The 15526-nt window shown below is 40.2% G+C and overlaps 1 protein-coding gene across 5 annotated transcripts in view; it reads left to right on the top strand.

The window, feature by feature from the left end:
* Window positions 1-15526, top strand: part of tbc1d22a (TBC1 domain family, member 22a) — a 105635-nt gene that overhangs the window by 15571 nt on the left and 74538 nt on the right. For 2 of the 5 annotated variants that reach the window (XM_046379796.1, XM_046379795.1), the window contains 4 exons: window positions 4116-4186; window positions 12096-12224; window positions 14173-14235; window positions 14728-14793. In XM_046379796.1, the coding sequence (XP_046235752.1) occupies window positions 4116-4186; window positions 12096-12224; window positions 14173-14235; window positions 14728-14793 (329 nt within the window). The remainder of the gene's footprint in view (window positions 1-4115; window positions 4187-12095; window positions 12225-14172; window positions 14236-14727; window positions 14794-15526) is intronic. The other 3 variants (XM_046379799.1, XM_046379798.1, XM_046379797.1) reach the window with 2 other exon arrangements.

The raw sequence follows: 15526 nt of genomic DNA, 5'->3' as shown, positions 1-15526 counted from the left end.
GGGAGATGAGCTGGCCTCACACTAATGAAACGACATCTGCAATTTAGCCTGTATGTTAACTACGCTCATGTCGCCCTCTCTGTCTCTACCCACTGTGGGAGTTCAAATTATTTTTTAAGAATTGGAGCTGAGATGAGCACAGCTATATAGTAAGCATTTAAGAAATGGGGGTCGAGACACATCTCCTATGAGAGTCTGTTTGCATCAGGGTTGGATTATGGATTACATATTTCCTTCTACAGATCTTCCCTCAGTGCAGCATTTTAGCCCAGGACTAATTAAAATTTGTGAAATTGTTAGAATATAAAGAAAAAAGTCTTTTTTTTTTTCTAGTAGTATTTACCATTTTTCTTTCATGTACTGTACCAGTGCACTGCGTCAGTACTCTGACAGTCAAGCTGTGGGTCTATAAGTCATCTGGGCTCATGTTGGGGTAACTGTGATTTGGATTCTGCAGCGATCCGGCTCTCTGCTGGAGAATGCTTGGAAGACGAGGAGTAGGGGGCTGTGTCTGCGGTTTTCTGTATGTGATGTATGGGTCGAACGGGCACATCTGCTTGTTCTGCTGGCCACATGGTGCCAAGTAAATATTTGCCCTTTGCCCTTGCCACACACTTATTCATACCCACACACAAACACCTGGGTAGATGCCTCTTGAGTGCACACAAGCCTTCCCTGCAATGCAAAGTGTTTGACCAAAGGGGACAGAGCTTTCACTGCAGCATCAGGATGTAAAGACCATTAGTTAACTTGTGCCTCGTGTCCCTTCACCCCTCCTCTCTGTAACCCCCTGTGGTGAGATTAATGCCAGGTGGGGGAAATATAACTTAGTTTAATTAAGCCTGAGCCCACAAGATTCATGGACTCATTTCTTTGTCTGACAGTGCAAATGAAGGTTCAAAGGGTGCAAGGCAAGAAGAAGGCACCCTTGACTAGCTGTTGAGAGTGTAATGAATGTAGAGGTGCACATAGGATTTCATCCTTTAACACTTGAACTTTGTTGTAAATGGCTCTTGTATAATTTCACTGCAGCTGTCTCACTGTACGTGTCTGAAAGATATATGTCATAACAAGCAACTAGCAACTTCATGCATGCATTCAGATGCAGACATACTTTATTAATCCCCTGAGGGAAATTCAGTCTACTGATTTTTTTTTTACATTCACACAGGTCTGAAATATGCACATGCACAAACAGGATGTAAACACATTCATTTATGCACATAGAGCTGTCAGGGTCAGGGAGCTGCTACATAGCCGGGTGCTTAGGGGTTCAGGGTCTTGCTCAAGTGCACCATGCCAGTGCCCAGGAGGTGGCACCTCTCCAGCTACCAGTTCACACTCCGTTCTGACTGGTCTGTGCTGGTCTTGAACCAGCCAGCCTCCAGTTCCCAATAGATCCGCAACTAACTATTATTTACAACATCAATTGATCTGATGGTTATTTTCATAAATAACTGTGTGAAAAAATTGGGAAATTTTCTGCTTACAATTTTCCAGAGACCACAGTGATGTCTTCAAATTGCTTCTTTTGTCCAACCAACAGTCCAAAGACTCTTCATTCACTATCATAAATGACCAAGAAAAGCAGTAAATCCTTATATTCAAGAAACCGAAATCAGCAAAAAATAATTTTGCTTGAAAAATAACTGAAACGATTAAATATCAAAATATTTCTGACTAATTTTGTTTTAATCAGCTAATGGATTCATTGACTAATAGTTGCACCTGTGCCTTGATGAGCTGCAGTGACGATCAGTCGCCATAGCTGTTTAAACTGTCCTTCGTGAACATGCAAAACAAAATATATCCTAATGAACCACACTGGGACTAAAACTGGCAACAGTTTCAGTGCAGAGACTGGACCACAATGTCAATCAATCTTGCCAGTGCTGGCATCAATATTGTATTGTGCCGTGTCAGTATCGTGAGTATTGTTTGATGTACTTTTTCACAATTTAAAGGTAAATTAAATAATCCACCAGTTTAGCGTTGGCTACATTGGCTTCCAGTTGTTTTAGTCCTAAAGGGAAGAAAAGGAATGGAAGTAGCTAAGAGACAGAGAAAGAATTCATGGAAAACCTGCAGCACCTTTGCTGACTCCAAGCATTGTGCACTCAATTGCTGTATTGAATTTCTATATAATTAAAGTCAACAAGGACAAGGTAAGAGAGAAATTTTAAGTGGAAGATGCACATGAACTATAGTGAATAAATAGATACTACCATCAGCTGAACAAGGTCTAATGCGTTTCACTCAATTTAGCCAATGGACTTAGCCCATTGCTGTTTAGCTGATTGCTATTTCCTATTCTGCTATCTGTCACTGGCTGCATTTGCATTTGCCTTGAAGAACAGGCAAGGCAGAGTCATTTGGCAGCGTTAATCAATATCGTTCACTCTGTGCAAAGGGCTTATCAATTTCCAGCCAGTGCCTTGAATAAGAGTTGAGAAAGAATCTGGCCTGTTCATTACGTGCATTTGTTACTTTATTTCTACCCTCAGAAAAGTATGTTAAGGCAGCGCAATTTCATTTGCACGGAAATCGGTTTTCCCCCCTTTCCTTCACTCCTGGAATGCAGGTAAAACAGTGGCAGTGCAATTACGAGTGAAGAGACTTCCACTGCTTTTTTATGTTTGTCTCAGTTCAGCTGTGGCAACTCGTCTTGTTGAATGCTAATGGGGGGTTTGCAGACTCGCAGGACCCAGGCAGAGGGAGACCTATCTGTGAATAATGGATGAGTTAATGTTTGCAAGAACTCATCCAGGAACGTCCCGGTTCTTGAGAAATACTGCTGAAAAACGCACAGTCATATATCTTGAATATCATAAGCTGCCTGGTGCTGGTAGACCAAGGTCACTCAGTGATTTCACTTCCCTCTGGGAACGGTTATTCAAGTGATGAATATGTTGTGAAGAAAATGTCATGGATTATCCAAAAGAATTAGACAGTTTCAGTGTAGAAGTTGTGTGACCTGGCAGTTACATCATAGACCAAAACAAGGTCCATTGTGGGTCATTTGGGTGGAAACATAATGGTATGAGGAAGTGTGAAGTGCTGTGCTGTGTTAGTGAGCATTATCTCTCTTTGGTGGAGGGAAATTATATCCTACACCTTTATTTTAGCCTGCTTATTATATTTCGTTCACTAAAAATAGGATGAAATGCAAGACACAGGTTGCTAAATGACACAAGACAAAGAATTTTCTCTTGATCCACCTGTGATACCCATACCCACCTATCCTCTCTTAGTGTCAATGTGTGTGTATGTTAGAGAAAGAGAGAAGAATATAGGCTGCATATAACGTGTTGCACCTAGCATTAACCATATTTTCTGGGTCTTCAAAGACCCAAAGGGAACTACTTTCTGCCAATTTAAAAGTTCAATTTGCACCTTTCCATCACATTTATTTTACATTATAGCCTCCTGGCTCTCCCACCTGACCTGGGGAGGGTGTAGTTAATATTCCACTTCTAACCCATCAGATAATTTCACTGAAATTATCTGATGTAGAAAAGGAAGGCAGGGTAGTGAGGGCATGATTGGTTGGCTCGTCGTTAGATTGATTGATTGAATAGTCCTGGAACGACTTGCTAATTCAATAATAGTTTGAAAATTATTTTTATTGGTATAAATTTGTTTCATAAATGTAAATGGATTCCTTTTATTGTGGTTGTTATTTGATGGCATTTGAAGGCATTCACAGATGAATAAGAATGGAAAAATATCTCTATTAAAATTTCTGGTATCATATATTTTATGTTTATCATGTCATCAACTCAGTAAATGACAATGACGTGCAGCTTTTCTCTTTCTCTTCATCAATATTTGCTTGCAGCTGTAACTTTTATCAACATATGTACTGAAACTTGTCAACTCTGTGATGGCTAAACTATAACTAAATTACTTCAGATATGTCTTTGGCATTTCTGGATCACCATCTGTTGTTTTTTTAATGGCCATATGGATGTATCTGACAGCATAATGTCAGCAGATAATATTGTCCTGCCATTTATTGGCTGGCCTGTAGAGGGAAATGAGCGTCTTTGTCTAAAAAGTGTTCGTGGTGGAACTAATGTGGTTGCTCTGGTGTTTTTGTTGTTGTTGTTTTGCAGAGGAGCTACGGAAACTCAGCTGGTCTGGAATCCCACGACAGGTCCGGCCGATAACGTGGAAGCTACTTTCTGTAAGTAACGCATAGTCAACACCAGGGGTCAGCAACCTTTAGCATGAAAAGAGCCAATTTCCCCGTTTCCCTCCAAATTAAAACCCACTCGTAGTCACAAAACCTATTTGACCACTAAACTGAATGTAACACCACATATAGTTTCCTTAAACTTATGCTTTACATATGAGAAATATAATATGTTACTTTTATGAAATTAATAAACTTAATAAATAAAAATTTTTATTTTCCATTTTTAACAACGCTAAACACCTAATTCTTTTGTACTTTGAGAGAAAAAGTAACAGATACTTATACATATATTTTCAAGTAAAATAATATATAAATATATTAGGGTTGTGGCAACGTTAACGCGTTAACGCATTAGGGCTGGGCAAGTCAACGCGTTAATTAATTAACGCCGACAATTGTTTTTATTTCATCGCGCATTAACTCTGTTTTTTTAGTGAGCAATGGTTAGGTAACTAGTGAGCAACGGCTGACAAAATATTAAGCAGTTGGTTTTAATGTTGCAGCTGATTGGTGTGATGGATGTTTACACTGATTTGTGTAAAACTTGCTCACAAAAAGCACTTGCATGCTAACAAGCTCAAAGATAACAACCTGTGTAACTTCTTAAGCCACAAGTGAACATACAGACTCATCAAATAACACAGACCCATACACACCCAGATAAATGCAATACAAATAATACACATTACAGAGGATCTTAGGCACACCCAAATGCTCAAAAAGTTACTGTCATGCCCCCCCCCCCACCCCACCACTCCTTTTTTTTGATTTATGAAGACTGGTAACAGTCCTGCTTTTTTCCAGACTTCAGTAGGGAAAATGAATTGCAAGGCACAAATAATTTATTCATGAGACGCACGGTGTGTTTACTCATTAAGCCATTGTTGTGGTGTACAGTTTCTAGTCTGCAGAGAGAACTGGCTTTTTGAATGCTGTGACTCTCCCATTAATTACTGCACAATAGTTAATGTGCCGCAGAAAAGATGTCATTAAAGGAATATGTGTGTGTGCGCCTCTGCCTGTTTGTGTTTTTTTGGTGGTGGGAGGTTACCAACTGGGCGCTTTAACCATTAACGGCTGCTTTGTTTGGTGCTCTGCTGAAGTGAGGCCTCACAATTTTGTATTAAATCGCAAAGCATTGACTGCAGTGTAGGCAGCTGGGCACGGGGGATGGGAGGGGCACCACAGCACTTTAGCTGTTTGTGTATGTGTTTGTGTGACTTGGTGTTTCGTCTAATGTACCACGGATAATAGCCCATTAATGGGTTGTCCCCGTTTGGGCTGCGTTTTTGTCTTTCTGTGTTTGTGAGTGAATATATGATGCGCATAAGTGTCAATAACAAGTGTGTGTGTGCACATGCGTGTCGTTTATAGTGAACACTGAGGTGATTTGATTTGACCACCTAAAGACAAAAGGAAACAAGGGGAAAAAAGAAATGACAGGGTTATTGGATAACATTTAATATTAGATGGAAATACAAGAATCATCCATGCTTCACTGTTTTTTTCTCCTCTGTCATGCAGCAATTACCATAAAAGGAATAGTCCAGCATTTTGGAAAATACAGCTTGAGAGCTTTAGAGCTGCTGGCATTTGGAGTTTGGAGTTCGGCTAGAGCGAGGCTAGCTGTCTCCTCGTGTTTCCGTTCTATATGCTAAACTAAGCTAAGCTAATCACAAGAAACTCCCAAACCTTTCCTCACATTTGTCTACTTATTGTCCAACTGGATGCACACCTTGTTCCAAAGAGTCGTCTTTTTGTTACATCTTCAGTGTCACCCCCTCACCCTTCTCGTAGCTATGGAGCCAAAAATCCTTGACGTCCTGACGCTCCTGGAGAGAGACAGTCTCTAAGTTTGATTTGCAACTTTCTCCCTGTTTTGTTAAAAATCGAGATGTTGTTTTGCACTCCAACATGATCACCGCAAGCTGGGATGTTTGATCTTTTTTTCCTCTCTTTCATGGACACAAGTTTAAAAGTGGTATTATGAAATACAGCTCATATCTTCATTGAGGACACGTGTGTCCAGATGACTTTGATAAATATGTAGGGGGTGTTCTGACTGTCCAAGCTTAAGATCCATATCCTTATCTCAGCACCACCTCGGAGGGGTTTCAATAGATTTCTAGATCTCCGAGCCTCTTGCAGCGTGAATTATCCCAGGGTTAAATCCAAGGTTTGGATTAAAGTAAAAAGTGGGCACAGTGTCAAAAGCACTCATATCTTCTGAAGTGTCATAACACTTGACTGCCTTCTCTGTCCTGTCTGTGGTATGATCCAGTGGAGAAATAGATAGGAGGGATCAGACTCGAAAAAATCTATTCTCCGTCTGGCGCGTACACACATACACACACATTCAGACCCACACAGCCCACGGTGTATTCCATAAACTTGGCAGAGGCACCTAATAAAACTTCACTCCAGTGGTGTCCCTTGTGCCCTTCTCCTGCTCACCAGCGTGCACCAACTTATTTGATTTTTCTCTCCCCTCCAGCAGGCGTGCTTGAGCCACGTTCTTCTATACCTGACAAAGACGAGAAACAAGTTTTCCCTCTGAGGTTGGAGCTCGGTAACCCTCCCCCAACGGCCCGCATTTACCACCGCATCACAGAAATCGTCCATAACTGTCTCTACTGTTATTAGCCAGTGTGGAAATTAAAAAGCTGGTTTAAAAAAAGAGAAAGAAACCAGACTGAGAGGGCGAGAGAGAGCAATTTTTAGAATCACTTAATAGCTCCCTCTACCTCAGTATTTGAGCAAGTTGGTCCATAGGTTGCCCCCGGCCTCAGAAACACATCCGGTTGAACTTCTTATTATTTCAGAAATAATACCCTCTTATTTCATTTTTTTTAAAGAGCACTTTGTGTTCAAGCCTGAAGGAAAAAGAGAAATTAAATGACTTTTCTGCTTTGTGGAAGAATGTCAGCCTGTGGAAATATGTACATTTGCTAATGGAGTGTGGTTGTTAAATGTGAAGTAGTGGAAGAGGAGAAAACTAACTGGCTGTGGAAATATTGATAAGGCTAAAGGGGTTATGTGAGATATATGAGGAAGCAGTGGCAGCGGGGACAGATTTAGAGATTATTATGTTAAACTCATGCCTCACAACAGTACAGATAATTATATCGCCTTAGAGTAAATAACAATACAATTTTTTTTCATCAGGCATCTCACACTGCGGCTGGAACGTTTTATTCCTTTTCAGTTCTAACAGCAGGTCCACTGTCACCTCTCAATATTGGCTTCTAAGACCTGAGCAAATGGCTTTTTTGTATGCAGATCCAGGACCAGCAATTGAAGAATTTTACCACAGTTGTTACAGGATGTAAAATGGCATCCATTTATGAACTCTTCTACCCCACACTAGATGTACACACCTCTTACTTGGTTGTTGTTGCTCATTTAATTTGGAAAAATCACAGATGCAGCCCAGTGAAAGCTTCTGAATCAATTAAAGATAAGAAATAAGTCATGCATTTGCAGAGTCATGCTCCATTTTGTCTCTACAAAGTTTTAATAGTTGCAGCTGAGAGGCGGTGAGTCACAGTGTGAAATCGATTCTCATGTGGATGTTTCCAAACCTAAATCGTGTCAGCTCACCAGATGTAAGAGTAAAAATGAACACGCAGAGACACAGCGACAAGAGCTTTTTTAAAAAGAAGTGGAGTTGGGTTTGCTCAACTTTTGCTGGGCCCACAGTGGGACAGTTTGTTTCCAGCCTGTTTCCAGGATAATGTGCGACTGCTAAGTAGGAATCAATTTAGATAGTGAGAAGACTTGCTAGAAAAAAATAATTCATTTAAATTCCCCAAATGGATTCCCCAAGCATATTTCCACCGTTTTTTTTTTTTTTTTTTTAACAGAGAGCTTACTGAAGTGGAGTATCCACTAAAGGGATGGCAGGATTGAGGGGTAGATTGATGCAAGAAAGAATGAAGAGATGAAGTTTATGCAGGCAGAAAGAAGCGCTGTGCCGCCACATTTCATACCACCGGCAGGTCATGCTTCACTTTCTGTCCTCCATCTCTGTTGCTCTTTTCTTTTTTTCCTCCAAATGTCTCCACTCACCCCTTTTAACCAGCAGACCACAAATAAAATGAAAATTAGACACTCAGGTTCAACCATAAGCACACTTAGATCTTGAGCACTTAATGCACTTTCCTGTGAGATATACTCACTTATTTTTAATCCTCTATTTTCAAAAAAGAAAAACTTTGTCGGTATACTTTTGCTTCTTACCAGTAATTCTTAAAACATGCAGAATAATGTCCAAAACGCACAATTATTTTGCACAGTTTATAGGGTTGATAATCATAAACCACGGACCAGTAACAACCTATCATTAGTAATAAAGAGTAGTAATAAAATCAAATCACAGTGTAATGTATGACACAGTTTGTGTCCACTTTATAGTTTTCCACTCCCGTGTGTGTGTGCGTGCGTGTGCGTGAAAGAGAGAGATCCTGTCCTTTCGAGCAGCAATGCAGCTGCAGTGCGATTGACCTCCGCTAAGCAGTCCATTAACCTTCAACACACACATGCTCTCCTCTCCCTCATTTGGCAGAGTGCACATAAGATCAGAGCCCACTGTTTTGTAGTTGGCCTGTTGTGGTTTGTGTTTGTGTGCGCGCTTGTGTGTCGTTTGCATATGGATTCATTTCAACATGCGATGCGTGGACTTTTTGGCAAGAAACGAGAGGGGAAAAGTCCCAGTCAGTACTGAGTCTGATTTGTGTTTGTGAAAGGATTGCCTTTTTTTTTTGGTCTCTCAGAGATAGTAACTGAAAGCAGAAGATAAAGAGAATAAAAAATAGTTTGAATGACAGTGCTAAGGAAGGTGTGAAAGAAATGTGTGTGTTTATATGTCATAACATACTGTGCACATACTGTGGAACCACAGTATTTGGATTTGCAGAGTATGTGTGTTTATCACAGTGTTTTTGTATGTGTTGGCTTGGTGTATGTATGTCGGGGGGGGAGGGTTGTGTCTGGAAGCACAGTTGTTGTGTGAAACAAATAAGCCTTTAGTCTCTCCGAAAACAGAAACTTTCTGTTGCTGCTCTTATTGATTTTCCTCCTGACAGTTGGCCAGAATTTCTGCTTGGTGCGTTTTTCTGTACTTGCTAGCATGTTACCAAAAAGTGGCAGCCCACTTCCAGAAACAACAAATGGTAGAGTTGTGACAAAGACAAAGATGCACCTAACAAACACATGCACGCAAAAAGTCAGCCCTTTAAAGCTTGTTATGTTTTTCCCCTTCTTGCTCGATTGGCAGACATGTTGTGTTGGTGCAGGTAGATGAAGTTGGTTTGATGGCAAACCCAATAAAGCCTGTTGAAACACAGTTGCTCTGAGTTGTGACTCAACAGCAGCCAAATGCTTTCTCAGAGAAAAATGCTCAGTATAAATTGAAAGCAATGACAGATAAATATATGAGACAGACAGATTGATGAAGAGAGCACCGGTCTGTGACAGCGTCTGTCTGTTTGATAAAACATTTACAAGGAGAGCTTTGTAAGGTTTGGTCTTGACCTTCGGAGCTTTCAGACGCATCTCACTGTCTTTTCCCTCACATGGTGGTGCTGGGGTGACATCATAATGGACAATTTGTTACAGCGTCCTGGAAAAATCTCCCCCCAAAATCAAGTTCCAGGTTCACATATTACCTTTTGACTTTTCCTGACCTTCGACTATATACCTTTTCGGTGAATGTGGCAGACTCAGGTGCAAACTTAAGTATAAACAAGTTTTTTGTCTTTTTTTTTGTTTTAAACTGCAACTCTCTTTACTAGCATTTCTGGAGCTTTTTACTGCATCTCACCTTCTGTATCAGAGTGTTCTTAGTTGTCTTGTAGTGGGCCTAGTTTTTGTGTATTACAGAGTGTGTTATCACATAACTAAAGTTACATGTGGCAGCGTTGGTGGATTATATCATGTCTTGTTCAAAATGTTTAAAGGACATGTTTTTTATGTCCATCTGAAACGAATTGTCAGATGCCCATATGTACGTTGAGGTAATCATTCTTCGCCGTTAAAGGATCCCTTCATAATGCACTTTCAAAGTAAGTGATGAGGAAGAAAATTCACAGGTCACAGGTTAACATTAGTTTCTACATCATCGTTTAGAGAGTATTTTCTTTAGTTAGGGCTGCAGCTTACAATTATTTTAATCATTGATCAACCACTGATGATATACTCAGTCAAAAATTTGGTTCATAAAGTATCATAAAAAATGCTGTCGTAATTTCCAGTCCAAAGTGACATCTTGAAATGTCGTTTGAACTGTTGGACCGACGTTTTGTCCATTCCACGGACATTTTTTTTATTTTTCTTTTGGTTTGCTATCATAAAAGATGGTAGAGTTTCAATCAATTAACCCACTGGTCAACTGACCAATGGTTGCAACTCTGCAACATGCAGAATCCCATATTTGGGTATATATTGAATCACAAGTAACTAATCACATGCCATCAGTTGTATGGCTCCAGCAGATGGATTATACGAAGTGAACCCTCTTTGTCTTTATTTATGTTAATGTTAAGGAACTACAGTATTTATGTATGTATTTATGTAACTCTTATAAATTATACACAACAAATAAATGCATGAGGAAATGTAAAACAACTACAACTATGATAATGACCTTTAACAGCTAGACAATCCAGTTTTCCATCACAGGCAAATCTTTACAGCTAGCACACATGTTTGAGTTCTGTTTTGAAGATTTTAACCTGGTAAATATTTTAGAAGACTGTGGTTTTCAGCTCTCGTTTTTAAATAGACTAAAGATTTGCTGTTCACTTTGGAGTCGACTTTCTCCCCATTGCATAAGTCTGGCTGCACAGGAAGAATACACACTTTTCACAAGTGTATTCTCACATAAACTGCCTGATATACACATTCCTAGACACAAACACACACACACTCGCACACACACAGTGGTAGCTCTCGGAAGAGACTGAGAGCATTTGGTCAAGCAGCAGAAAGGTTTCTTTGCAAAGTGAAGTGTGTCATTTCCACACTTTTTAATCCCAGGTGGTGGAGTTTGGTTTGTTATTGAACTTGGCTAACGAGCTCAAAGCCAGCCAAGGTTTGTTAAAAGTTTAGAAGAAAAGGCTCATTAAATAGTATATAGTGAGAGACAAATAAATAAAGAGAAACAGAAGTAAACAGCTTTACTGAGTATCTACGAAGCTGAATTAATGAGTCCCATGTGGATCCCACAAAATTTTGTGTTACAAACAGACAGGTGTATTATTATTATTATTATTATTGTTGTTGTTATTGTGTTTGGAGACTGTTAGTACAACTTGCTAATGTTTTTCTGGACCTCTGCTAGTATCAGTACAATGTTTTAAGGCTTTGCAGGTGTTCATAATACATTTCAGACAATGTGCAATAAATTATCAGGCACTTTAAAACTCATTGCAAGTTTTTAATTTTTGGACTAAAAGCATAAATAATGTGGTTACAGACAAATTGGCTTATGCCAGACATGTTCATTTTAGTGCAGATTTTATTCATCCTTGTATTATATTATATTGTGAACGTCAAGGTCCTAATGAAAACGGGTTTCTGGACATTTAAGAAGGGATTTGAAAAGGAATAGTTCGACAGCTTAGCCTGAAGACTGGAGCAGAGAGAAACAGTCTGACTGTGCAAACAGAATCCATCTGCCAGCTTCTCTAAAGCTTACTAATGAATATTTAGATCTTGTTTCATTAAGCTGTACAAGAAAGGTATAAAAGTAACAAAATGCCGTTTTTAGAAATTAAACAATGAGCATTTAGATTTGAAGATTAATATTGTTGGACAATATGATGTAAAACACATGAAAGTATCCAAAATTTCTTTATTGCATCTTCCCTTTCTTTGTCTCTCTCTCGTCCTCCCTCAGGGTTACCTACCAGCTAATGCAGAAAGAAGAGACAGCATCCTACAGAGGAAAAGACAAGAGTATTTTGGCTTCATCCAGCAATACTATGACTCCCGCAATGACGAACACCACCAGGACACATACAGACAGGTATATGCATGCACACTCATGCGCACTCGCGCGCGCGCACACACACACACATTCACATCTCCTGTTTACTTGTTGTGTGTTTAATCACTTCTCTACATCTAATTCTTTTTTTTAAACACCTGTCTGATTCCCAGAACTTGAAGGACAGAATGAAAGGCGAACTACAAAAGGTTCCAGTTCCAATTACAAGAACAGTTTCTTGCCACTAACGTATTCCCTCAGCACAGATCCAGGACACGAGGCTGTTGGTGTTTGTTTGTGTGTCTGAGGGAGAGTGTGTTTTGACAGGATTCGGCCCCGCAGACGACAGGATTACTGGAACCAGTTCAGTACTTCCCCCCTCCCTGTGTCCCTTCCACCTTCTCCCTCATGTCCATGTTGCCTGTGTTGACATGGAGGGAGTGCGGTCGATCTTTGCATCAGAGAGCTGCTAAAATGATCAGTTTTCTTTGATTTTGACAGCATTATCTACTTTTATTGTCTCTCTACGTCTGTGTTTATCTCCGCCCCCCCTCCAACACACACACGCTCACGCTCACACTCACACACTTTCATTTTAACACTCGACTACTTACCATTCATTTTAGGCTGATAAGAAACATCAAAGTGGGTTGTCGATAGCAAAAACAGACATTTCTCATATCCCATCCAATTTCACATTGATCTCCTCTGCACAGTGCCGAAAAGCTGGCATACTTTGTTTTGATGATTGTTTGGATCACGTCTTGAAGCCTCTTTTTCTGCCAAATTCTGCTTGTTCCAGTGCCGTTTGTGTTGACAGAGTGAGCGGTGATTTCCAGTGAATTTAATTTCTCTCTTTCTCTGCGATTATGTGCATTTGCACATATGTTGGTTTGACACTCACTTGCACACAACAGTAGGTTTGTCTCTATATTTTGCAAGATTAAGTGGCTGTAGGTATATTTGCATACATTACATGTTCCTGTATGCCCTTTTCATCTGTGCATCTGTCCATATGGGATGGCCAATCAACCAGTCTGAATCTCTCCATCTGTCTCTATAGTTGTGTCTGGCTGTTGTATCTGTCCATCTGTCTCTTTATATGTATCTGTTTATGTTGTTGATAACTTTTCCCCACAGCTTGTGTGTGTGTATGTATATGCATATGGATGTAGCCAGTGTAGAAGTTCCAACTTGTGCTGCAGTCGTTTCTCCATCCCAAGAAAAAAAAATCTAGCTGTGCTTTTGAATATACTGTATATAAATTGTCTGGTAGTTGACACTAGAATTATGTCTTAAAATCAGCTGATGTTGTTCTGCTCTTAAAGCTGTATTACACAATATTTGACCACTAAAGGACAGAAATACTGCCAAAATAACTTGCAGCTGAAAGTTGCACAAAGTGTTTTCCCGTGGGATCAACAGTACAAGATTTACAGACTCACTGTTGGTCAGTTCATTAGGTTCAATACCAGTGTCCAACATGACACACATCCAATGCAGTACTTTTATAGTCATTTGATAAAGGAAAACTCTGTTACTTCTAAATCTGCTTCTGATGCATGAAACACAATGAAAGGGTAAACCCTGTGAGCCTTCCAAAGCATATAAATACATAAAGGTATTAAAGAAACCAACATGCAAATGTATCCAAGTGACCCCGATGTAAACCCCATCTGACCAAATATAAGCATAGAAACTAATTAGCTATTGTAATGAATAATAACAGCTAAATATTTAATAACCAGTCAGTGCAGACATCTTGAGAATATGACCCAGGTTTTAAAACACCAGAATTATCTTTTATGTCTTTGTCTGTTCCATTCTGGGGTCCATTCTGACAACATTTGAGAAAATTTTACAGCCGCCAAAAAGCAGGTTTAAACATGGAATACTGGAGACAAAAGCATTAAGGGACTTCTACACTGGTGAGTGTAAATGTGCGTGTGCCTGTGTCTAACACCTTTCTCTCCCATGTTGCTGTCAGATCCACATAGACATTCCTAGGATGAATCCTGAGTCTTTGGTGCTGCAGCCAAAGGTGACAGAGGTAAGGTGGACAGCGCAGACAGGACTGTGAATACAGCTCAATCCCCAGTCCTGTCCGTGACAAGCCGCACACTCTCAGAGACAGTCCGTCTGTCCACTCACTGGACTATTTCAGTTGGCTTGGCTCCAGCCGCCGTCCTGCATCCGTCTGACTCCCTTCTGACGAATCTGCCCGCCTGTCGTGTTGCTCATCAGCAGGGCCAGACACTCTGAAATGGTGTGAACGTGGTCCAACAGACACAAAAACCCACAGAAATGTACTGTCAAGCACATAGTATCACTGAGACATCTCAGTGTGAATGCTCACATTCAGGACCACCTCTACTATCCATTTCAGACCACCGAGCCCCCTGTCTGTCTTCAATCAAGGACACCAATCCACTAACTGTTGCTCTCTGTCCCTGTCTGTCTCTGTCCCTGTTTGTATTGGCCAGATCTGTGCTAACCTGCCCGTTGCTTCAGTGTTTTTTTTTCTCTCTTTCTCTCTCTGCAGATTCACATTGACATACCGAGAACTAATCCTCTTATTCCTCTCTTTCAACAAGCTTCTGTCCAAGAGGTGAGAATCCCCTTGCCCCCCTGCCCCCTGCTGCACACACACCACGTCATCTAAGCAGGGTTTTCCTCCTCTGATTTTGGGCAGATAATAACATCATCAGTGGTATGTAGACAGATGAAGCACGCACGAGTCCAAGTGACGATTAAAAATAAATGCAAAATCACTTAAATCACATAAATTGGTTCAAAAAGGTTGGTGCTAATCGTAATGGGTGTGTTAATGGCATCTGTGGGTGTCATATTAGTCATAAAAGTCAATAAAAGAAAATTCAGTCTGAGAGAGGATGCACAAGCCAAGGACAAGATGTTGACATTTTGGTGTAATTTTTCCTCCATCTGCTCAGGATTTTGAAACAGGAAAACCCTTCAGGACACTGCATGATATGGCATGGGTGCACACACACACACACACGGAAGCACAAACTAAGATTACATACAGATGATATTAAGTAACACCCGCAGTCATGCATGCGATCAGATACACAGACACGTCCACCCTGCATGGTCAGCACTCTCATGTCTTTGTTCTGCTTTGTTAGCACTACTGAACAAAGCATTTCTTGTTAGAGTTCGGTGCTGTGCTTTCAGGGTGTATAAGAACTAATTATCTTAAAACCCTCTTAAACATTATGTTTGGTTAAATAATAACAGCTATCAGTGGTAGTGTGGGCACATTAGCTACGACACACATTACTGGAATGTTTAACTATTATTGCAAGTAGTTTTGTAACTTT

This window comes from Scatophagus argus, chromosome 22 (assembly GCF_020382885.2).
Source record: "Scatophagus argus isolate fScaArg1 chromosome 22, fScaArg1.pri, whole genome shotgun sequence".
Classification (NCBI taxonomy): Eukaryota; Metazoa; Chordata; class Actinopteri; family Scatophagidae; genus Scatophagus; species Scatophagus argus.
This window is presented reverse-complemented; position numbering and strand designations above follow the sequence as displayed.